This window comes from Acartia tonsa, chromosome 9 (assembly GCF_053477335.1).
Source record: "Acartia tonsa isolate MP-2025a chromosome 9, ASM5347733v1, whole genome shotgun sequence".
Lineage (NCBI taxonomy): Eukaryota > Metazoa > Arthropoda > Copepoda > Calanoida > Acartiidae > Acartia > Acartia tonsa.
This window is the reverse complement of record NC_137268.1, coordinates 18,089,310-18,116,480: the sequence shown is the minus strand read 5'-3', so window position 1 is coordinate 18,116,480 and position 27,171 is coordinate 18,089,310. Positions and strand designations below refer to the sequence as shown.

General features: G+C 30.8%; 1 protein-coding gene across 5 annotated transcripts in view; it reads left to right on the top strand.

The window, feature by feature from the left end:
• Positions 1-27,171, top strand: part of LOC145328366 (uncharacterized) — a 151,958-nt gene that overhangs the window by 22,963 nt on the left and 101,824 nt on the right. For 4 of the 5 annotated variants that reach the window (XM_080171995.1, XM_080171997.1, XM_080171993.1 and 1 more), the window contains 3 exons: positions 18,187-18,264; positions 19,811-19,936; positions 25,288-25,338. In XM_080171995.1, the coding sequence (XP_080028121.1) occupies positions 18,187-18,264; positions 19,811-19,936; positions 25,288-25,338 (255 nt within the window). Of the gene's footprint in view, positions 1-15,819; positions 15,898-18,186; positions 18,265-19,810; positions 19,937-25,287; positions 25,339-27,171 lie in introns of those variants that run through there. The other variant, XM_080171996.1, reaches the window with a different exon arrangement.

Sequence of the window (27,171 nt, the reverse complement as noted above, 5' to 3'; positions counted from 1 at the left end):
AACTCAACTAAATAAAGAGTTACAGCTTTGAGATTTCACATGGTAGTTGCTATATAGAGGTACAATATGGAACTGTTAAGAAACGGCAGTGGAACCGCCGCTCCCACCGAAATTTATTTTTATCTTTTCTCGCTATATTAGATAATTTTTTAATAAAAATTTCCCTTATTTTTTCATATAAAAAGTGTCAAGTGCAAATATATTGAACGGCATCATACTTCTAGTAAACCACACTTCTCTTTTACTGCATTTTCAGCCTTCCACTTTCCTGTCGTTCCTTATATTTGGAGAGAAAAGGCGAAAAAAAATCGACGAAAACAGCGGTTTTCGGCAGGAGTAGCGGTTCCGCCGCCGTTTCTTCACAGTTCCATATTATACCTCTTAAAAGCAACTGCCACGTCAAATCTCAGAGCTGTAACTCTCTATTTAGTTGAGTACCTTTGACTTTTAGTTTTGGTTTCAAAAAGTGTCACTTCCGCCTCCCCCCTTATTTCTAAAATTCCACAAGATTGAAACACTCTAATCTACATACATAATGCACCTACTGATTACATTAACAATTTCATTATTCTGGTGGCTACACATAATTATACAGGGTGTTCACTAGTTATCAACTAATCATAATAATGGGTGTATACCAGTATAGATGCACTATTTATAAATTCATTATTCTGTTGGCTACTCACAATACAGGGTGTCCAACTGTGTAATTGCACTATTCTTATTTTTTTCATTTTGATGGCTGTAGACAACACAGGGTGTCCGATAGTAAAGATGCTCTATAAAATTAAACAATATACTTATCTTGGTCTTCTTATAATTTGGGGTGTACCACAGTATTAATTAATGCATAATTTAAACTATGATGGTGTAATTTTTATCCTATGCCAGTGGTAAAACAAACATAGTTCTCTTTGCTTACCAATTTTATGACCAATCCTTTTTTTTTTAAATCTACAGCCTTTGCCTCTACAAGCATTTTATTTTTATTTGAAAGGCAAAAGAATAGAAGACTGTCAAAAACATTTTAATAAGTAAATAAATGTTTCAGTTTATTTTTGATTATTAAAGATACTGTCTGAGCAATAGCATAAATATCATCATATGATTATTACAATTTGTCATCATATGTCTTTCTATCTATCTATCTTTAAACCAACAAAGAAATTGAGATACAATATTCTACTAGGGGTAAGGAAAGGTATTATAGGTATATTGGAGAAGCTTACTGGGAGAGAAATTAGGTAGCATAGGATTAAGATTGAAAGAGGAGAGTATCAATTGTAAGAGTTATTCATTCAAAACATTACACCTTTTTAGTACCTATTGATGAATTTTTTTTTTCTTGGTTAGATATTTGCTAGATTTTTGGATATAAAACATATGTACTTTTTATATGACAATTTTTGCTGTAGGGTATTTGATAGCTGTTTTATGTGAACACTTTGTTAGGAAGTGCAAACCCTTTGGATCTTATATTGCTTGCAAGGTTTCAGCTGTTTTTACACATGAACTTAAAAATCTTTTCAGCTTTGAAATAATATTTTTGATATGATATAAAAAGTTGATTGTTATAGGTATTATTTGATTAAATTTAGTTATTGCTCCTACTTTTTAAAGGTTTTTATATTAAATTCTTCTTTAATTAAAAGCTTTGCTTTATTGTAGTTTAACCAAACCAAGGTTTCATACCTTTTCTCTCTAACAAGCTTTAGAGGTGTGTAGATATGTTGCAAAAACATTTTTTTCTAATAATATTTGAGAGCCTTTTATTTGATTTTAAAATAAATTTCACTCCAACAATCTATCCAAAATTATAATTGTATCCAGCTGACTCAATTATTTGACAACAGGCTAGTTAAAATATATCCAACCTATACTTCTTCCTGGTTGTAACAATTCTAACTCCCTTCCCCTTTCATCTTTCCTTCTTTTCATATTCACAATCTTGTGTTTGGTTGTGAGTGTGATGTCATGTATGTATTTGTTTGTATGTGAGTGTCATATTTATTATATTTTCTGTCAACCTCCTTCAGAAGAGGATACCATCTTATATTAACAATTTTGATACATCCAAATCTTCTGAATCAAGTTGATGATATTTGTGATTTATTTTTAAAAATTGAAGTAGTGTATGCCTTTCATATTGTGACTGTCTCCTGCTTGGCAAAAATGACAAGGCCTACTCTGTGTCTCTAATCTAGATTCTTGTGTCTCCATTTTCTCTTGTCCAATGTTTTCCTCTTGTCTCACCTACCCTCCCAAGTTTTACCTCAAAATATATGTGTTGTTGTTGCTCTCACAAAACTACAAAAAATTTTCCCAATTATGAATAGTAACATTACTGTAGATTTACCTGACAACATTTCTTGATGGTGATAAGATTTTCTTATTATAAAATAATATTTTTTCTTTGATTTTATAGTGTTTGTTGTGACTCAATTCAATAATGATTTTGGTCTGTAAGCAATAAAGTCTATAACAAATTAATTTTCCTTGAGATTGAATATCTTTGTTGTATATATTACATGCCATTTTGCAGTTCACTTCTTAAACCTGTTAATTTTGTTGTTTTTATGCCTTTATTTGTATTATTTAAGTTTTAAGTTGGTTATAAGCTGTTGGCTCTAGTGTAGTAAACCTGTTAGGTTTTTTCTCACATCTTTTATCAATTTTATTAGATGTTTATTACATTGTAGGAACATCTGTTGTGTGATGTTCTTACCTTTTGACAAGGTTATTATATGTTTGGTTACACTGTGTGAACATATTTTGTGTTGTTCCTCCCTTCTTTTGACAGAGTTATTAGATGACCCCAGGTGTGGGCATAGCACCTCTCCTCGCACAGTGAGATACAGATTATTAAACTAGATCTTTTGAAAAAAGTTTTGCACCTCAATCCACATGATTTATTAAGCAATATGCAATGTGTCTAATCATTATATATTAAAAAATAGTCTTAAAGAAGTGTCTTGTTTTTGGCCTTCAAGTTTAAAATATGACAAATATAAACCATATTTTATGGACATTTTGTTAAAGCTTTTGGCAAATGAAAAAATACAAATTATGAAACATTTGTTTTTAAATTTCTTAGTTAAAAACTAAATATTTATAATATTGAATCAAAATATTTTTTATTTTATACAAATTCTGAATATATTTCACTGTGCCCGTCTCCCTTGTAATGTGAATGCCTGGGGGGTGTTCTCTTCAGATGGTCTCTGGTCTTCTGCTTCTCTGTCAGAGGGTTATATCTGGTTCCTCTTATAAGAGGGTAGTCACTCTCACTCATCAGAGGGTGGTCTCTGCATTTCTGAGAGGCTGGTAACTGGGAACCTCCCTTACCCATAATATCTCCCCCCTCTTCACAGATATTAGATGGAGGGTTACCCCCTTTTCACTTCCTCCATACATTGTGGGGTGTGGGATGAGCTCCTTCCCCCACCCCCCTTCCCCTTTTACAGATACACTGTGCACACCATTTACAACAGTTTATCTCTGGAGATTCAGATGGTTCATACATATGAGCCATACACTCTTGAGAGAGGCTATTTCTAGGCCTTATTGCGTGCTACATATATTTACATTGATATTAATTATCCTTCCTTATATGTTGTATCATTAACCAACTGAAAGAGGATAATACTAAAGCAATGCTTGTCATGACAGCGTAGTTGAAGTAAAAGTTAAATTTCACCTGATTTTTATAAATTTCGTAGCTTTGAATTATTTAATTTAATCTGATTTGAATTGTATGCTTTCATACTCTTTCAACTAATTTAAAATATTAGAAAATGTTATTAAAAAAAACATACTATACTTTATCTAAATAATCTTTTTATGTTTTTATACTAAGTTTTTTCTTCTTTTTCATAATTTACAAAATCTTAGTTAAGCAGTGCCCATCCGTTTCCTTTCATTTAATAGCAACATTAATTTACTTATGTTAACATAATGCAAATTTTAAAGTGATATAAGTTAACGTTATATTTTATTATCAATTTTATTAATATTGATTTTTAAACAATCAAGGATGACAACATCCATAAGTTAATGAAAATTAAAGAATTTACCCAAGTAACCCATCAGACACATTCACAAAAAATGAGTAAATGCTTTTTAGTCTAAAAATTTGGACACAAAGTTTCATACATCTATCTTTAAATCAGTTTAACATCACAATTTGTTTTAGTTTATAGATACCATGCTGTTATAGACAAAGTTTGTAATTGGAAGCTTTGGAAGAAAAATAAACGAACATTTCAATTATAGAGCAGTTATGATACACATAAAGTTTTACCATAGAGGGAGGGAACATTGGACTGTAAATTAAGTTGGCACCCAAAGATTTATTCGTTTGCACAAAAAACTTGGGATGCTTTTATTGAATGTTGATTGGTTGCTTGCAAACTTGGTGTCTAAACTTTTTCACCCATAAGTTTGATCTAAATTTTGGAATAATTGTAAATATTTATCTCCATTGTCTTATCCCTTTAGATACCTTAGTTTTACTTACATTTATGGAATAAATTCCATTAAGTAACTTGTATATCAAGATTTGTATCTACCTAACAACTTTATGTGAAAATAATATTTTGTTCTCTGATCAAAACAAGGAAACATCTATTTGTGTTAATTGACAGATAACAAGCATTACCAGATTATATTCGGATCTATGGATGTTCTTATCTCTGGATACTTGTATCTTGTGTATGTATGCAGGGAGGAAGGGGACATTGGGCTGTTTATTACTCTAGGCCCCAAAGTTTTAAAATAATGCTTTCTTATCTGTTAGCTTAACAACTTTGAGGTCTTTTATTGAATTTTGATTTGTTCATTAAATTGAATGTCAAACTGTTTCAATTACTAATTTCAATCTACAGGAGAGGTAATATTGTGTATTATCTGGGGATGTAAATGAATTTATCGGCCATTGTCTTATCCTTTTAGCTCCCTAGTAGGAATGGAATTTTTTCTTCTTATTTATGCTTTGCTTTTTTTGTGAAATGCTTTTAAAAAGTAAATAATAATATTAATCCTAAATTTATCTACTTACATGTAGGTAATATTTTTAAAGATTTCTTTGCTTATTAGAAAAATGATGATCAAACTATCATTTTGTTACAAGTAGTTTGTCAGAAAATAATTGAATGTCGGATAATTTACCTATATCAATTACACTGATTTATTGCAACCTAAAATTTGCTTCAAATTATAGATACTGCAATCTACTTACAATTCTTTTATTCTTCAATTTTTACTTTAGTGACTCTATGTTGAGCTTGTATAATTCAATATTTGTAGTATCACAGCTACTCTATAACTAAGGATATCCGTCCTAATAACTGTTATTTATCATAACTTTATCCTATTATTTGTCTCTAGTTAAGATTTTAATAACTACCGAATCGATTTAGGTCCTGGTGTGGCTTTAGGCTATTTCCTTATTCCTACTATAGAGCTCCTGGATGCTAGGGGCGCACAAAAAAGGAAAAAAAGATAAATTTTATAGGAGCTTTCCTAAGAAATATTTCTAAAAGCATGCATAAATTATTGTAGGTGTTACTTAATTACAGTTGATTGTTCGGATCTACTGCAGTTCACGGTAAAATATTGCTGGTAGAGTACATAATAAGTTAGATATTACCTAGGAAGTATGGAAGGCTTCATTCTAAAATCCTCTTTTTAAAGCAAAGTTGCATATACTTAAAACTTTTATTTAGCCTTTATCTTTACTTTTGGACTAAAGTGTTCTACACACACAAGCACTATGCACACTAAACACACACAGACACACACACACTCACAAAAGTTGTCTAATACATAGAACTTCTTAGAATTAATCAAGAAAATTAACTTTGTAAAGTATTTCTATTTTCCGTGTAACTTGTGGCAGAACACTTGGAAGGTTTACTTAGCTATCTATTGAAACTTGTTGAAAGTCGTTCAAAAAATAATTTAGAACAAATGTGTGTTTCTTTGTATTAGCTGGATTCCAATTTATTTTTGCTCAAGTGTCATTGATTGCAAATTTTTACTAATACAATGTTTGACTGATTTATTTTTTATGGGTTTAATATATTGATTTTCTTTCTAGATGATGGCACTTTTAATCTATTGGATACCTTATTGAAGTCTAGAATGTATATTTATAATCTTCATAAATATTAAGACAATCATTTTTATTTAATCTATTAAATACCCTATTGAAGTCTAGAATGTACATTTCTAATCTTCATAAATATTAAGACAATCATTTTTATTTAATCTATTAAATACCTTATTGAAGTCTAGAATGTACATTTCTAATCTTAATGAATATTAAGACAATCATTTTTAAACATTACTGATAAATTAGGCTTCAACTGCGGAGATGATTATGATTTAATCAAATATCCTAGAGAGCAGCTAGAAATATTAGAGACACACTGTTTTCTTTTAAGTAATAAAGAGTATTTTCATAAGAACATTAAATAAATCTCCATTTACTAACCATTTTTACCATCAAATTATTTGTTGCAGTCAAAGAATTTAAAAAGTGAGTGTTTCATTTGTTTATGTCTGTTTATCTCTTGCCTGTCTGTATCTACCTAATTCCAAGGTCAGATTCTGGCACCTTTTACAAGTTATGAATCTTGGTTGATGCTCTAGACAGTTTATCAGATTACTGAACTGGCTTTTGGCCTAACTCCAATTAGATATTCACTATTAATATCAAATATTTCTCTCCAGGTCCTTCCAGTGTAGATTACTTTAGGGACAAGGGAGCATTGAATTGAGAAATAAAATAAGATATTGATTAATTTCCCTTTTTACAAAATATACAATTTTAATGATGACATAAATTACATTTTTTAAAGGAGAAACTTTCAAACTATTTCTACCTTGCTTCGCCCATAGCCTCTAGGTGAGGTCTGGATAATAGCTTAAAACCATGCTAAGATATTTAAAAAGCCACCCTGAAAAGTACAACAAGAACAGCAATATTCGAGATCTCTATCTTCAGACGAAAAAATCATACCGCTATATATTAACAGATAATTGAATTTAAATTTAAGATTTTATATTTTATCCATTGTTCTTTTCATCATTTAAATAATGGTTTCCATTTCATCAGCTATCCATTTCCCTGATTTCCAGGTAGTTGGGGGACATTGGACTGTTTATTATACTAGACCCCAAGTTTTAGAATGATGTTTTATTATTCGTTGGTTTAACAACTTTGTGGACTTTTTTTAATACTAATTGGTTTGTTCAATGAGTTGAGTGTCCAAACGTTTCAACGACTAATTGTAACCTACAGAAGGGGTAGAGGGCTAATTTTTTGAATCATTATTGGGGATGTACATCAATTTATCTGCCATTGTCTTATCCCTTTAGATCCCTGCTGATAAAAGTCCCTGCCTACTATACTCATTATATTTGATGATTTGACAAGGTGAATGTTGATGTCACTCTAAAGTGGTGAATTATTACCCACTAGCCTTGCAGGGTCTGCCAAGTATTCAGTGCAGGGAGAGGTACTAAAAGATAATTCTATTTTAGCCTTTGAGCCAGTTGGAAATTAAAGTGCAGACGGATTTTATTCATAACATTTTTTTGTTAATTGATAAATGGGATTGTTTGCAGGGATCTAAAGGGATAAGACAATTGCTGATAAAATAATGTACATCCCCAATGATGAATTATTGGTTGAAACAAACCAACCAGGTGCTTGCTTACATGTGAAGACCGGAGCACCGAAAACCCCCCCCCCCCCGCTTAGTTTTGACAAAAATCAAAAATAAGGGGGGGGGTAGTTTTTTAACCCCCCGCTTAGTTTTGACAAAAATCAAAAATAAGGGGGGGGTAGTTTTTAACCCCCCCCCCTTAATTTTGAAGAAAAATCAAAAATAAGGGGGGGGTAGTTTTTTCACTGTACAACACGCCAGAAAGTTGAGTGAGGTAAATCAAGTAAATCCAGTATACCAGAGGGGAAACCTTATTACAGGGATATTCATGTTTTGTGGCATAATTTCCTTATTTATTGACTTTGGCCAGTAAAAGGTTTTAATTTTGCGCAAAATTAAAACCTTTTACTGGCCAAAGTCAATAAATAAGGAAATTATGCCACAAAACATGAATATCCCTGTAATAAGGTTTCCCCTCTGGTATACTGGATTTACTTGATTTACCTCACTCAACTTTCTGGCGTGTTGTACAGTGAAAAAACTACCCCCCCCTTATTTTTGATTTTCTTCAAAATTAAGGGGGGGGGGGTTAAGTCTTTGCCTTGCTGAGCTTTTTTCCTCCTTGCCGTTTTCCAGACATTAAAAAACTACCCCCCCCTTATTTTTGATTTTCTTCAAAATTAAGGGGGGGGGGGGTTAAGTCTTTGCCTTGCTGAGCTTTTTTCCTCCTTGCCGTTTTCCAGACATTAAAAAACTACACCCCCCTTATTTTTGATTTTTGTCAAAACTAAGCGGGGGGGGGGGTTTTCGGTGCTCCAGTCTACCACATGTAAGCAAGTACCACCAACCACTTAAAAATTTACTTAGTCCCCAAAGTTGTTAAGCCAACGAATAAGAAACCGTTTTATAGGACTTTGGGGACTAGTGTAATAAACAGTCCATTGTCCCCTCTCTTTCTGGATTGTTTGTAAGATAGCGTAGTTTTTCTTCAGTTATCATGCCCCTGTCAATATTGCTAAGTAACCTGGATAGTGTGCATTCACTTCCCCACTTGTATAACAATATCATATCACAGAACTCCAAATGGCTACAACAGCACAAACTGCCCCTTCCTTTTATCTTCATTCATTCAAACATCCTTTTTTATTTATTAGCTATTATGCTTTTTTTTGCCAGGAAGGCAGGGGATATTGGACTGTAAAATACACTGGAACCCAAAGTTTTAGGACCAAGTAATCTTTTTAATTAGCTCAAAAACTTTGGCAGAATTTTGATTGGATGGTTCCAAATTAATAGTGTCCAAAATCAAAACCACTAATCATAATGCATAGAAGGGTTAATTTTGTTTATAATCATTTTGTAAATGATTATATGCAGAAGTTACTGCACACTTGGGGCATGTAAATAGATGGATATTTAAATATTATGCAACTTTTTTGTTTCTCATCTTGTTTTTTTTTATCATCTTGTTGTTGACAGTATAAATTAAACTATTTTTGTACATATAATTACATTAATTTTACAAAAGATTTTGAGGTTTAAAATTATTAAAGTTAGAAGGAAAGAATTTTTAGCATTTACTTTTGTAATTAAAACAAGCATTACATTTTTAATATATTTTTTCAATATTAGAATCATTCTTGATGTGTAGCATTATTAGGCACATTGTCAAAATAACATCATAAATTGTAAGTAATTCTTTATGAACATAATAGTTGTTTCGCCCCTCTAGCCTCTGGGGAAGAGCGGGGAAGTCAGGAAAAGAGTCTAAAACCAACTTAAGGCATTTATAAAGCTTCCCTGAAAAGTACAACTAATTTCAAAGATCTTAAGCTTCAGACACAAAATCTTAATCCTATTATATAAAGTATTAAGCTTTTTTGTCTGTAGCAAAGTATCTTGCTAACCGCTGACTCGATATGGTTCTTCTTTTCAGTGAAACTTCTTATGTATCCTTGGATGGTTTTAGGCTATTTTATTTTGATAAAAAAATGTCTGGGTATGGTTCCAGGCTATTTTTCTGCACTTTTATGTCCCTTCGAATATAGGGCCCCCTAGATGCTAGGGGCGCTGCCGCTAGTCCTTATAATAAAGTAACAGGATGTTTATGTGTTTGTCTTAGTGTTTGTGTGTGTGTTTGTATGTTTGTACCGAAGGATCTCGCTAACTGCTGAACCGATAGGGTTCTCCTTAACAGGGTAGCTTCTCAGGTCCCGGGAAGGTTTATAACTTTTCTTGGGGGGTGGGACACCCCCAACCCTCCCAAAAAAATTTTGCTCCCCCCCAAAAATTAATTTTTTTCTGTTAAATCTAAAATAAAAAATTTAATTATTAAATTCGACTTTCTCCTCCTCAAGTGCCCCTAGAGTCCTCTAGGGGCGTAGCCGCTAGTACTTTATATAATAGGATACATAAAGCATCCTGGATTTTAAGCAATATCACAAGAAATAAAATTATTTTTAGATTTCTGTTTCTTTAATATTAAAATATCATTTTGTAAGGCGTTTCTTTTATGGATGTTGTTATTCTTGTTCTTCCTCTATAAATCCTATAGCAACAAACATTTTATTTTGCACCAAGAGAAAAACAGAATATATAGTCATACTTGCCTAGATAGATACACTTTGGTAAAAAATTGTTGTTCCAAATCACAGCAAGCAGAAAAAGTCATAAAAAGCTTTATGTTTATATTTATTTCTAACTTGTGTACATCTCACTGTGTGTTGCCGTGTGTGTGTGTTTATTTGTGTGTTTGTTTGTTTGAGTGTGTTTGTAATAAAATATAGAAGTAGTTTTAATCAGGAAGGGAGCGGACATTAAATTGTAAATTACACTGGTACCCAAAGTTTATAACTTTAACTACTTTGGCTAAACAACTTTGAATACTTGAATTTTGATTTGTTTGTTCCAAAGTAGTAGTGTTTGAACTTTTAAACAAATAATTTAATCTACAGAAAGGACAATTTTGTCTATCATTATTGGGGATGTATATAAATTTATCATCCGTTGTCTTATCCCTTAATAACCCTGGGAATTATTGTAGGCCTGAGATAGGGTCAGATATCCAGATATCATAATCATTCATGAGTTTTATGTAAAGTCTGTATGTGTTTTACAAGCGAAGCTTTTCTTTAATTATGGTCGGCCCGTGCGTCCGTCCGTAACGGTTAGCTCTTTTCGTTAATTGAGACATGTAAGAATTGTCCTATTGATTTCAAACTTTGCATGATGATTCATATAACAGTTAGGTAATATTGAGAAAGCGTAGCAACCCTATAATAAATACCAGAAAGTCGGTATGTCAAATGAAAACATATATTTAACTTTTTTGACATCAACTTATATGGATGTTGTCATCCTTGCTAACTTAAATTTTATTATATTTTTTAAAGCATGTACCAAATATGGTTACCTTGATTAATATCGTATTTTCTAAAGATCTGTCCCTTTCTTTTTCCTTCAGACATTTTATTCCCTCCACTCGTTTTTTCATTTTCTTCATTCATTCATTCACAATTTCGGATCTATTACAATTCACGTGTAAAATGTTCCTGGTAACGATTACCTCCCAAAATCTATAAACTTTAAAGGCTGCTAACTGCCAAACGGCTGAACTTATATGTCATGCCCGTACACCGTGTCAAGCAGTATAAGAAGGCCTATAGATCTGGAATAACCAAGATCAAATAATGCACAGGGAAAGCTTCACTTAAGGAAAATATCGGTAAATAGGTATTTTTTTCGCGCTTTTTTGTGCAGTGCGAGATAACTGTGCATTATTGAATAATGATTATTCCAGATTATTTGTTGGCTTTCTTTTTATTCAGAATTTCTTCATCATAATGAAATGTAATACAGATACAGCAGCCCCTTGAGAATTGCATAATAACTTTAGTTTTTAAATTAGAAATTGAAACTTTGAAGTCACTTTTCTTAAAGTGGTAAAAACCAACATAAATAAAATTCATATTTTAATGAGAAATGCAAGATTACAATTTTAATACCAAACATACTAGTTGCTTCGCCCCTAGTTTCTAGGGGTGGTTTGGATGTCAGGAAAATAGCCTAAAACAACTCTAAGACATGCATAAAGCTTCACTGGAAAGTAAAAATCATTTGTATTAGGAATTTTTGAGATCTTTATCTTTAGACTAAAACCTTAGACATTTATATTATAGGATTCGTTGTTTGTATTAATTCACAATTGAATTAAGTTTGCTTATTCAGACTTAATGACTAATTTTTTTAGTGCTTATGATCTAATTTGTTTTGTTAAAGTGAACTTAAAATGTTTCTATTAGTTTGTTTTCTGTTTAGACTAGGTAATTAAAAAGAAGTTTAATTAAGTTTCGCTTAAGGGATGAATTTATTTAGGACTTTTCGCCGAAAATAATGATTTTACTTTAAAAATCTAAATCACTTTACTAAATATTAAATTGATTTTAAAAGTATTTGGTAGAACATTTTTGTAATTGTTTTCCTAGTTTATATCAACAAGATTCCAATGATAACCCAGTGGCGTTCGATAGGGGGTGTCTTGTTGAACACCCCCCCTCCAAGAAATTTTTTTTGTATGGCCACCAAAAAAGTGTTATATGATTTGTGACTCTCGTTTCTTCATTCTTTTCATAAATGCTGTTATTTTTTGGTGTGCAAATATATAGAGTACAAGGATATGGTTTTTTTTTGATAATAGATAAAGTAATCAAAAAAATTTTTTTTTTTATGTCCCTTATATTTATTTGTTGGGAGGATAAAATTGTGAAATATTGTTTATACCCCCCCCCCCTCTCTCTCACTTGTCTATAGCGTGTTGGCTGAAATTGTATTATATTAGGTCTTTACACAAAACAGAAACATAAATACACTATGTACCATCCTAGAAGCTGGAGAATTACTTAAACCCTTTGGAAAGAGTACTTTATCAAATTCTTGACTGACAACATCGTTATCTATTACCATTTTCTATTATTTATACTTTTTTGTGATACCCATCATACCTTTATTTACATTATCTACAACTAGCTGCACCTCTAGCAACTAGCTGCTATATATTTGAAGGGAAGGGCAGAAAAACTATCCCGAGAGTAAGACTTAAATATGAAATCCCGGGACCTACATGTAGATCACCTAGAATGGAGAACTCAATCGGTTCAGTAGTTAGAGAAATCTTAAGCTTGAGACAAAAAAATCTTGCTACTTTCCTTTTGAAAATAGAAATATGCTTTTATGAACGATTTTCCTAGTTTGCTGAATTGTGCAACCACCCTGATATTGTATTTTGTCATCTAGACTGAAAACAGTCAATATTTTCTATATTTTTTCTACCCAGATATATTGATTCCGCAACATAAACCCAATATAGATATGGATACAGGAACAGGTCAATTTGTAATAAAAGCATTTTCTACACATTTTAAAGTATTTTTTCTTATATTTAAAATTAGTTAATTGGACCCTTGCCTCTAGGGAGTATAGTGGCGGGGAGGGTCAGGAAAATAGCCTTAAATCACCCCAAGATCTATAAAGCTTTCTTGAAAATTACAACTAATTCGGAGCAGTATTTTCCGAGACCTTTAGCTTCAGACAAAAAAAAACTACTTATTAAAGGGTGTTAAAAAAAAGACCAATCGCTTCACTTTTTTCAATATAAACCTTACAGATTTAATCCAAAACTAATAAAAAAAATAATACAATTCATGCCCAAGCAATGCCAATGAGAAAACAATATTGAATTTTGAATCTACTCACCCTTACAGCTCCCTAGAGTTTAAGACCTAGCCCTTGCAGAGAAATTTGTCCTACGCCGAAAGTGCATATTTTATTACAAATTTGTCTTTTTAAAAGCAATCGCTCACAATTTGAACCACCATAAGTACTTAAAATCTTAGATAGACCCCATAAAGTTTGGAGTTTTTGATGGGGCATGTAACGACCTTTCTTTAGACTCCTTAACAAGGTTTCTAACACAATCTTAGCCAATTTGGCATCAAAAAGAAAGACCTGGCAATCATAAAGAACTGGGAATAGACAAATCCGCCATGCCTCAAAGTTGGATAAGAATGTCTTTTTTTTACGTCAAATTGGCATAGATTGAGTTAGAAACCTTGTTAAGGTGTCTAAAGAAAGGTCTTTACATGCCCATTAAAAACTCTAAACATTATGGGGTCTATCTCCAAGATTTGAAGTACTTTTGGTGGTTTAAATTGTGAGCGATCGGTTATTTTTTTAACACCCTTTACATTAGCCTATGGCAAAATGAATTACATCAACAATTAGAGCAACATTATAAAGTCAGTTAACAAATTGCGACAAATAGCTGTATTTTATCCTTTTCAAATGAGCTTCAAAAACTGTATAGGAAGCTTTATATGAATTTTTATCTTTCTAGGGTGTTTCTATAATGTAGAAATGCTGGGTTTACGTAGGGATCTTGAGGGATAAGACAATGTACGATTAATTAATAAACAACCACAATGATGAAAAACAAAATTTTCTTTTGTATAGATTAGATTTTTTAATTTAAATGTTTGAACACTTCAATTTTATAACCAAAAAATGTAATTATATTAAGCCAACGAATAAGATAACTCATTTATAAACTTTTGGTGCCAGTCTAATAAATAGTCCATTGTCCCCTCCCTTGCTAGTTTTATAGAATCTCGAAATCAATTCATTTGCATATTACTTTATCTCTGAACAAACTTAATAATTTAGACATTCAGTAGTGGGTTCAGATCCAATACATCATTTCATAAACACATAGTTCACTATATAGATAGGGCTCAGAGAGCTAATCATGGATAGGTCAACCTTAACAAAATATGTCAATTTTGCTACAATGGATATGTTTAATGTAAAGAAAAAATTCCATAAGTTTCTTAGGATAGCTTCTGTTTTTACATCTAATTTTCTGACCTTTTTGATGGGTCACAATATTTTTTTACTGACTCATAATGCTGTCATTTTTTATTCGTTATAAAGCAAAGCTTTTCAACAATTAGGTTGTCTGTTCGTCTAACCATATATCCGTCAGGGTCATGTTAGAATTGTCCTATCGGTGGGTTAATGTTTGCTTCGCTTTTATGGATGTTTTCATCCTTGTTATATTTAATTTAAAAAGTACTAAATGCTAAGCCAGGTAACTTGAAATGACATTTAAATATCCCCAAAAACACTTTCTGTACTGTAAAATGTATGTATAGGGAAAATTGGGCGAAGTACTCTTTTGTAAAAGTTTTGGTGAGGTATTAACAAAGGAATACCAACCAGAGGCTTTAATTGATAATGCAATTTCATAGGTTCACATACATTACTGCTAAATAAAATTGCCATACCTATTTAATTGTTGTCGTGTATATTTATCAAATGATATAAAGTAGTATTGTTTTTTAAGATCTTGCTAACTATTCATCCAATTAAGGTATTTATTTTAGGAAAGATTTCATAGATCCTGGGATGATTTTAGTAATATTTAATTAGATCTTGGTATTTATATAAACTATTTAAATACTTGTTGTTATGAGAGCAGCCAATAGTTTTGAATAGAATTTTTAGCATTTTTCTATAAACACTAATTGCTAAACTTAGTAAAGTTCCTTTGGACTTTGCTTTACCTATTTGCAGTGCCAACCAAATAAAACAAAATTTCCATTTCAGCTCATTTAACGTTTTTGGTTTATATATTGCTGTGTTTTTAAAGGAAGAAACATAATGAAACATTCAAACATGTTATATAATTCAAACCTTAAATTAAAAGAAAAATAACTGACTGTTTTAAAGAAACATAATCTGCTTTGCAAAATAAATCTTTTTATATTTTAAATATAAAATTTTCTCAGAATTATGATTAATAAAATTTTCCTGGATTTTAAAATCATCATTGTATAACATTTTAAAACAGAAATTATATCTTTTGTTCATTAACCTACATATTCTATGAATAGCAAAATTAAATCAGATCATTATTTCTCAAAACTACACATTTTTTTAAATCAGGTAAATTTGAATACAATGTCACTACATTCTTCAGTATTTTCCTAAAAATTATTATTGAATTACTGTTTTCATTTTAGTTACATTACTAATTGTTGTTGCGCTAATTTTAGCCTTTTTTTATCAAGTGATTATTAAAATGTATTTGAATCTCAGATATGAAAATGATTTACATACAAATTGATTCTGGTTAAAGGCTCGCAGACTAACAATTATTAATAACAAGATGGAGGTAAAATTAATATGATAAGAGTATAACAGAGCGATTGAATATTGTTGCAGTTTTTAAAGCTAAACTATTCTAAATTTAGGGTTTGTCCACACGTTCATTGCGGATAGCTCTAATTCTAATTTTATGCTTGTCAGAATGTTCAATCAATTGCATACGATGTGTTGAGATTAAAGTGACAGTACATTTTAGTTACTAATGCGAACATTCATTTATAAAGATTATGTTTTTGATACTACTTTTAAATATTGATTAATAAGACAATTAGACACAATATAATAAGCGGAGCAACTCTTTAATCATTTCTTTAAATGTAAGTATTTTTATGTAAATCATACTTGAATTAGAAATATCGCTTTTCTTCGATCTAAGTCGAGATATATAAGCTTCGCTGTTATGGATTTTGTCATCCTTGTATTTATTCTATTTTCTTATTTCTTATGTACGATGTGTCCTTCTTCTAAAAAGATATATAGGATATGGAAAGAATATTTTGAAAAGATAAATTGTTACAATGTGTTGATTGGATGAATGGACCATGACGTTCTAATAAAACATAAAATATTCTTTAAAATCCGCTAATTTTATTTGAAGAAATTCTCTAAAATTAACTTAAGAAACTATTTTGACTGAACTTATTCATATTCTTCATTTTCTTTTTACTTTTTCACCAGACAACTAATCCTTTTGATTGAATGACATTTGTATGAGAGTACTAATAATGAGTTGTTTCCATCTTATTTGATAAAGTAGTAAGGATTTCTTTGTCTACATCTTAAGATTTAAATAACTACTGAACCGATCGAGCTTTCTAGGTAAGCTTCACATAGATCCTGTAATGGTTTTAGTCTAATCTATTTTGAAGTTAAGTCATTGGATGGTTTTAAGCTTTTTTTCTAGTCTCTTCGATTACAGAGTCGAGTCTCTAGATGCTGGGGGCGTATCTTCTAGTTCAATATATTACAACAAATGAATAAACGGGATTTAGAATGATGTAATTGATTCAAGGGGAAGAGGAGGTTAGTTTGTAATGTTGTAATAACATTAGCCCCTAGAGGCCTCTAGGGAGAATTTTATTTTTGGAAGGGTGGTGTTATTCTCTACCAAAATAATTAAAAATCTTTCCAGGATTTATGCGAAGTTACTCTGTAAAGGAGAATTATATCTGTTCAGCGGATAGTAAGATCCTTCTCTACAAACAAACAGACATCTTGTTACTTTATTATGAGGATACAGTTTTGATGATTTCATATGCGGTAGTGAATAGACACCTGAGTGTGGGGATATTGTGACAATGCCTATCAGTAGAAGATAATAGAATAGAAATATTCCGGTCTAGACGTACTTTTAACATGGATATTATTTTTTAAAGTGTTTTAAAGCCTTTTCTGTCAGTCGAAAACCAAGGTCCTGACCATTATGATATTTTACATTGTGATTAAAAATTACAGCTCAATATTTGATGCAAATTCATAATTTTGATCAAATTACGGACTAAAATTTAAAATTCGATTTCAAAATCCTTGTAAATTATTATTTTTTGTTGTTGAAAATTTCACAAGTTTTGAGATTATCTTTCACCTCCGATATTGTAAAAAGTACATTGGAATGCCATCCTTGATTAGGAGTGTCCTTATCCATGATTATTATATCCATTATTTTTGTGGTTTTATGGACTTGACATTGATCATCCATTATCACTTTCACATACAATATCTAATTTTGGGTCATATTGTACTCACTTACACAATGAATAATGTCATGTTAAGTCAAAAGATACAATGGTACATATGTGATAATGTCATAATACTATTTAGTAAAGATATTATTTTTTTTCAGCTCAAGGTTATTTTACTTACAATAAACTAGCTACTTTACCCCTCGTACCTATAGAAAATTGTCAGAAAATAGCCCAAAACTACCCCAAGGCATTTGTTGTAATACGTAGAAAAAATAAAAACTTTATCAGACAAGCCGTATGCGAGATCTTCGGGCATAAAAGCCTTACTTCTTCATATAATAGAATGGTCATTATATTCTTGAAATAAGGTTTATTATCATCAAACTCCTTTATTAAGTCTAAACAACACAAATTTAAAATAGAATTAGAATGTGAAGTAATGATTGTAATCCTAATCCGTTTTGGATTGATCCTAAATTTTTGACCAATTATCAGAATCCAAATTTAAAATCAAAATAGGACGGAAATTATTGAATATCCCTCAGATTTTTAAAAGATACTTAAAATACCCCAAAATTAATTTTAATTTTTAATTTATTAATTTTTTTTAGGAGGAGGTTGTGAGATATAAGAAGCAGTACGAAGATGTTCTCACAGAGAGAAACAAATTTAAACAACAATGTACTCAGGTAATGTAACTCCCCTTCCCCTTATCCCTACTATAAGAAATATGAGAAAAAAGCTTCCCTGCCAAGGACACTTTTTATGTTTTTTTTTGGTTAGGTGTTATTCAACTTTTTGGTATAAAATAGCTCACTTTCTTTTTCTTCCTCCACCCCTACATTTTTTTCCTATTATCAAAACTAAAAAACTAAAATTCAGTTTTCTTGGAAAGAGACGGGGGGCAACACCACTATACTAGTTTTAATTTACTCTTCTTTGTAAATTATCTTTTATCCAAAGTTAAATTATTATTCGAGTATGTATTACAACACAGGCCTAAAACATTCAAAGCCTTGGCCTATATATAATATATCCCAGTTTAATGTGAGGTTATGAATTCACTAACGCACATGTATCTCATTATCAAATTAACAAATGTAAAGTATAGATGTATAATCTAGACAACTACCTTTCCAAAGTGGCGGAGACCATTTTCGACTGCTAATAAATTGGTTTCTGATCTTTTGTAGGGACTTGACTGTGTTTATGTATTCGCCCCTATTAGCTAATTTTAAAGACCCAATACAAAATCGGTATAGGGTCTCCTCACTATGGGTAAAGTTGCAAATAGCTCATGCCCCCTTCATTCTTATACTTAAATATCAAATCATCAGAACCGCAACTTATTACAACGGCAGAAACTGTCCCGTCTCATTACTTCCTCTTATCAAAACAAATCCCTTTTATACATTTGCTAATTAATCTTTTTGCAAATATGATATATCATGCAAATGAAATATAATACGGACATGAATGCACACCTAATGAGAGTGTAATTTTTTTCAGCTTTGAGTTTGAAACTGTAATTATGCAGAAACAGGGGGGGGGGGGGGCTAGCTTTAAGTTTATACCTACAGCACAGTTTTATCAGCTAAAGGGTTGATATTGTTGTAAAAATGTATAATAAGATATATAAGTTTTCCGGAATTTTAATGTTAGGGGTAGATTTGAAATCTGCATCAAATTTTAAGGATTTTTTTTATAAAATTCGTTTTTTGTATAATTCTTTATTTAAAAGCGGAAATGCATTTTAAGTTAATTAATTTTGACCAATAGGATAAGTGGATTTTAAACTACTTGCGCACTAATTGGTTGAATGATGTACGCCATCCAATCAGAGCGCAGATTTTTTAAATCCACCAATCACAGATGCCAAAATTAATTAACTTAAATTGCATTTCCGCTTTTAGATAAAGAATTATAGAAAAAACGAATTTTATAAAAAATCCTCAAAATTTGATGCAGATTTCAAATCTCCCCCTAACTTTAAAATTCCGGAAAACTTATATATCTTAAAGTATAAGTAAAGTTTTTCTAACTATATATGTCCATTTTACATTAACAGAAGAATACATCCGAAGGTATAGTGGTAATTCATTGTATTATAAGTAAGAAAAATGCTTAGATTTTAAGATTTAGACATACAGACGAATAAACATCGTTATACTTACTATGTAGGAAAATGAGCTACAACAGATAAAAGACAACCTATAACCTTTTGATATCCTTTAGGCTATCCGTCAGTGGGACCAAGCACTGCGTGAGAGGAACGAGTACAAGGACGCGCTTACCAAGGTGCAACGGCAACATGAAGAGGCGGTCAAGGAGATCAACCAGGCCATGGCCATCAGAATCAAGGTCAGATCAAAATAATTTTTCCCGTAGCGCTTCGAAACCGATTAATATCCGGTGATTAGACCCGGTTCTCAGATATACTGAAAAATTATGTCTATCATCGTATTACATCCAGTTTTGTGCAAATATAAGAATGAACAATCATATGATTAAAACCAGTTTATTTTAGCCCGTGCCTTCAGCATCTCGAGGCTAAAAAATGGTTTTAATCTTATGATTGTATGAGTGTACACTAAAATATATAAGTTTTCCGGAATTTTAAACTTAGGGGGAGATTTGAAATCTGCATCAAATTTTAAGGATTTTTTATAAAATTCGTTTTTTGTATAATTCAATATCTAAAAGCAGAAATGAAATTTATGTTAATTAATTTTGACATCTGTGATTGGTGGATTGAAAACTATCTGCGCTCTGATTGGAGATGCTTAAGTGTCGTACATCATTCAACCAATTAGAGCGCAGGTAGTTTAAAATCCAACTATCCTATTAGTCAAAATTAAATAACTTAAAATGTATTTCCGCTTTTAGATAAAGAATTATACAAAAAACGAATTATATAAAAAATCCTTAAAATTTGAAGCAGATTTCAAATCTCCCCCTAACATTAAAATTCCGGAAAACTTATATATCTTAGTGTACACTTTATATCCGCGGAAAGCTGTTTATTATATGATACGAGAAATAACTATTACAGTATCAGGGGAGGGAGTAGATAAAGGCATTTTTTTCAGGAATACAAATTCTAGATTTTTCACATTTTATTATCGTTAGTTTCAACAATTGTGGATTTCTTTGTTTTAGACTCTTATTGGTCTTTTTTTTGCATTTTATTGGACAATTTAAAACAATATTCGAGACATTGATTTTCCTGACGATTAAAAGGACTTAGGTACTTTTTATTCCCGTATAGAAAAAGTATTGGTTGACTTTAAGTTTAATTTTCAGTTAGATTAAAGTCATAAAAGACAAAAAAGATTTTTTATAGTCTTATATTTTTATTTCGATTTATTTAATTTGTATTACCTACTCAATAATATAAGGAAATTATTAAAAAAAAACCTAAATATTTTTAAAGATTCTATACTGAGTAGAATACGTAGTATGTATGATGACTATCAATAATTAAAGGCATAGAATCTTTTTTTCCTATCGCTAATGACATTAAAAGTCTCCATTTTTTGGCAGGACTGGTAAATGATTAGTTAGGAGGAATAAAGATATCTTATTTATTCATTGAATAGGTACAATTAATGGCCATTTTCATATAATTTGAATTATTTTTCCATCATGGCTTCGAAATTGATTGATATCCGCTAGATCATAACCGGTTTATAGCAACACAGAAAAATCATGTATAGCATTTAATTTTGTTAATTTTCCACAGATAATAAAATAAAAAATTTTAAAATTAATATAAATATTTTAGCCCGGTCCTTTGTCCCCTCGGGTTTAACAAAACTTTTTTATCATAAAATAATAAGCAGTCTATAATACGATGCAGTAAATAACTATTCTGTATTTTTCTCATATACTGATAATTAGTTTTATTTACTTGTAGAAACTTTGCACTGTAAAACCAAATTCAAACAGAGTAGTCATTATGTTTCAATGAAATACTTAATGTCAGGTGACTTAATAAGAAAAATGATATATCTTCAATTTTACTATTTGCCCTCTTACTTTTCAGCCAGTGAAAAAAATATCACAAATGCATTGGTTTCGTTATATAATGCTGAAATTGATACAAAAAAAATTATGTCTTTTTTTTGCAGGAAATTTATTTTATACTGATCGAAAATAATCTTGGATAGTACCTAAATAAAAAACATTTTTGATAATTCTAATATTTCTTTGTCTAATGGTCACCAGTAAGGGAGGGGATTTGGACTGAAAATTATACTTGCACCATAAGTTTTGTAAACACATTCTCTCATATGTTGGCTTAAAACTTGAAGCAAATTTTGATTGGTACACAAAAGTAATGTAGATAATTTTATACGAATAATAATTAAATTCTCTATAAAGGTTAATTTTGCTTATCATAATTGGGAGTGTTCATCGGTTATCGTCAATTGTTTTATCCCTTAAAATCCCTGAATGCTCATACAAACTAGATACCTACGGTGTGTCATTACTTTCGCATATTGTCATATTCTCAAACATACATTCAGTACTATTTAGCCCTTAAGTTGCAATAGGTGGCCCCTCTCCTCCTTTTTAGGGGCTGGCCCCTTCTTGTGAGGAGGATGGCCCTTCCTTTTTATAGGATTGCATTTCATATGGAGGACAAAAGTTAGGTTTCACTTAGGTTGCGAAAACCCAACTAATGCATTGAGAATCTCAAATCATATGCGTATAAATACCTTCCAGAAGATAAATTACTGAATAGTGGGTTGATGGTGTTTTCCCTTAAAGGGTACTGACCCACCCTGTAAGTTTTGAAAGAAATTGTAAATAAGGAGGTTTATTTATTTATTTTTCCTATTCTTAACCTCTGCGAGGCACCTAACCTTTACCAGCGGTGATTTACTGCTTGGCTACCAAGTACCCAATTTAACCTAACCTAAAGTAATAAAACAACAACCAAATTCTTATCTCCCCTCTATATTTTCAATTTATTTTTTTAATAAAGAGGGAGTTGTTTTTTATGTGCTCGACTAGGCACTTTCGGGTCGAGGAATTTGAAGTTTGTTCTTGTTGTAATAATATATGATTCTGTTGATACTATGATGCATTCGGCGAAGGTAATGGCACACCACTTCATACATACAGCTGGGAAATGAATCTAGGATATGAAATTGCCTTTGGGTATTGAAATGACGCTCTCTTCAAATAGAATATATTTTACATATCTACATTTCATAAGTGGACTAGAATGGGTGTTAGGAAAAGCAATTAGCATGATATTATAGCAACAAAAACTTAAATTTTACAGTTTTATAGGTAACAAGTGGCTTCGCCGCTATAGATGAAGAAGAATTCCCCCTGTATATTTTTATTTTGAATAAGAATTTCTTAAAAGAATCACTAATGAAAAAGTTTCAGCCGGACATACAAACAGACAACGTACTACTTTGTATTATAGATAACACTAGTTGCTTCGCCCCTTACCACTAGGGGATGGTTTAAAAGGTCTAAAACCACGCCAAGAAATTTATAAAGCTTCCATTTAAGAAACAACCAATTATCACCAGTATTTTATGATTATAGTTTTTCTTAGTTCTTTGTTGTATCATATAACTTGTAGGTTATGCAAACAAAATAAGATACAACAGCCTTGTAATTTTTTCTATTATTTTTGACTCAATGAATAAAATAATAGAACAATTTTCTCCATTATTAGCGCAGCAATATTTAGTAACAGTATACTTACTTACTTGGGTATACTTGTGTTCTTTATCTTCTAGCTCCTCATCTAAAGGAATGTAGTAATATTATTAAAGTTAGAAAATACTTAAAAATTTAAGATTGCGCAAAAACTGTAGAATGATTCTAGAATCTGCAATCATTTTAGAGTACAAATAGCTGTTTTTCTATAGAATGTTTAACTTCGTACCCTAATCATAGAGTAAATACGCTACTAAAATTCGAAAAGCATTTTAGAACACATTTCAATTTGTTTACTATAAATCTAAACTTCATAAACTAGTTTCGGCCTTTGGTAGCTCAAAATTGCAGGAGGAAATGTTATAAAAGGACAAAAGAACATAAAAAGGCTATTCCCAATTTTTTTTTTGGGAAAGATTAATTTATTGTTGATTGTCCTATCCCTGTATCTGTGAGAGACGGGCACTGGGCAGGAATTTTAAAAAGAGATTGGAAATATATTATTGAAGAATTGATGAAAGCGGAATCTATATTTCAGTTCCTGCTTCTTATTGGTGTTTCTATATTAAACTAAAAATTATAGAATTTCAATATTTTGTAAATCTTATATAAGAGTAACATAATATCTTTCTGTGTGTCTGTTTGTACCGAAGGATCTCGCTAACCACTGGACCGATTTGGTTCTCCTTCACAGTGAAGCTACTCAGAGTTTCTGTAAATATTTATAACCATTTTGTAAATTGCCACAAACCTTCCCTACCTCTCAATTTTTTTTCTTTTTAACAACTAAAATTGAAAGTCTTATTAGCAATCAGGTTTAGGGTACCGTCTTGATATATTTTTAAAGTAATGATGCTACTTTTAGTTTATTACCTAGCAATTTTTTATTGGTCGACCTTTGTTGGTTTTACTTTTAAAGTTTCTCAAGGTTAGGCGTTGTAGCCTTTTTAATATAATTTACATGACTCCAAAAAAACTAGGTATAGTTTTGATAACTTTATGTATGGCTGTTTTTAGAAATAAGCTTCGAATCATTAGGTACTCATCCAACGAGCTTTTTTTTAACTTGATTATTTTTATAAATTTCGAGGATTTATGCTCAACCAAATCGTTCGCAATTTGGTTATTTTGAATGGGCACAGCTTCCCTCCATTATGGATGAATACAGATTACACAGAATTTTCTACATGTAATTCATACAAAATAGATACATTCAACTTCTGGATAAATAGCTATTATATGATATTATTTGAATCAATAAAGATGAATACTTTTTTACTAATAAAATCAAACTAAATACTGATACTGGCAAAATATTAAGTCATAAAAAGAAATTTATTCTTACCATATACTGTTTTAAAAACTTCTTTAAAAATTGTATTTTTAAAGGATTAATCGAATGCTTTGTTGACACCAATGTGCCAATATTCTTAAGATATTTTTGCATCTTCAGGTGTTGGTATGATTTAAGGCTAGAATTTGTATGGAAGTTAATAATTCGGTTTTGCAATAAGAAATATTTGGCCCCTAACCTAGAGCGGGACAAAAAAATTGGTTGGTTTCACACATTTTTGTGTTCTTCAGCTTAAAGTAAAAATATTGCTAAGATTACAGATTTATTGTTAGCTGTTTTGTAAACCACACTTCTCAATGGATCAAAACTGATTTCTTTTCATAGAAACAAACTTATCTAAAAACCTTGTGATCTTCGTGCATAGGGAAATAGAAATGTTTGGAGTATTGTTAATACAAAATACAAGGACAATCATCTAATAAGCGCGCAGTACAAACAAACTTCCAACATTTTTTAATGAAAAATAATAGTAAAATGTTAAGATGTCACTAATACAGCATTCAAATTTTTGAAAATATTTATCCACGCATGATTCAATACAATAATAAAGCGACGATAAATTAAAAAAAAACTGCACTTTAGTACAAAAATATGTACACTTTCTATCTAATAATGAGGTCAGATTGTTCTTGAACTCTTTTATATTTATTTGTTAAACATACTTTTTTTTCAGGCTACAAAGGATATAAAGCGGCTGACAGAGGAAAGAAATGCGGCGATGCAGGTAAAACATTTTCCAGTAGGGCCTCAAAACCGATTTATATCCGCTGGATGAGAAACTGTTATCAGCCATACTGAAAATTAATGTATAGCATTGCATTACAGACAAATTTCCACGAATATTAAAATAAAAATCATATAATTAAAAGCAGATTTGTTATATAAATTAAGTTATATCTTATATTTTTTTTCATTTTAATACCCACGGAAAATTTTGGATGCGTATGAAAAAGTATCCTTTGAGCTGAATGTCTAAACTTCTTTCGAATATGGTAATCCATCTGTTCAGTAAAAGTTTTTAAGCCCAGAAATTGATTTTAATTTGATTTTAATCTCAAATGGACTTGGTCATAAATATGATCACAGTTAAATTTGCTAAGCCAAAACACAGAACAAATTTCGCAAAGAATTGATTTAATTTCATTTGTAGAGAATATAATCTGCAATTTAGTGCAGAAAATTGTATTTTCAGTGTAATAATAATTTTGTGTGGGGGATGTTGGTGCAATTTTGCATTAAAAAATCTTCTAAAGTTAAACATTTAGTTTATATATGAGATTTAGCCTTATCATGTTTATGTTTGTCTGTTAAGATCTCCCTAACCACCTGAATCTATTGAGTTCTGCATTTTAGGGATGCTTCACATGCCTGGGTGGTTTGAGGCTATTAAATTTTTAAGCTAGTTCCTAAAATATGTAAACTTACAGACAGATTAAGAAAAACAAATGCACTGTAAAAGCTCAGCTATCCATCCATCTAACAATTAGACAAAAATTTAGGCCTCAAAAAAGAATGTGTTAGAATCGGCCCCCTACATTTAAAACCGTTATATTTTATAGATAAGAGTTTACAAAAAGCAAAAGTAACGGCCCATTTTTTGTTTTAACTTTGTTGCTTTCTTCTAACATGTATAACATAACAAGGACATAATCATTCAGTGAAACTTTTTCTTACATAAAGAAAAAACTGATCATTAATCACTTAATTTATACGTACGTTGTACTATGCTGTCAATACATGTTTTAAGTATTGATGTATAATCCAGATACTACCTGGATCCAGTGTTGGGGATATTTTTCGTCTGCTAACAAATTGCTCTCTGCTCTTTTGTAGCGACTTTGGTGTATAAATATTTCGTATGCTATAGGCTTATATTCAAAGACCTAATTGAAAGTCGGCATGAAATTGGGGACATACGTTTATTTAACCACTAGTTATGTATGTAAACTATTTATATGATAACTTGTCGAAATACCTTTAGAGGTCCCCAAATACACATGTTCATTATTTGGACTAAATATGTTGGACAAAGAGTGGACTGACAGACAGACCTAGTCTACATTTATAGTAGTAGCTTTGCTTCTAAAACTAGAATATTTGCAGGAAGCCATGCAAATTTATAACAACATAGATTTAATCAGATCCTCTTTTTGTTCCTATATATTGTAAAACTTATTTATAATGGCTTAAAACTTAGCTTAAAAATTCATATCATAAGTTTGACAAATAATTCTATTCCCTCAATTTCATAATATAATCGAATTTTCTGCAAAATGTTAATCCCATTTTAATTAAAAAACAAAATGATTTTGCAAAAATTAATGATTTTTAAATAGAAAACTTATGTAACTGATTCAAAATTTATTGTGTCAAAAATTAACAAGAGAAGCCAAGGACATACGGGGTTGTCATATTATATTGGCGCCTATTTTTTTTCAAGCCAATACAAAAAATCATCTAGATTTCTAGACTACTAATGCTTTCTCTCTTGGATTAAGTATCTTAATTTTGTTTAAAATTTAAGATGTTGTGTGTTCTAAGAGACAAGATAGCCTTA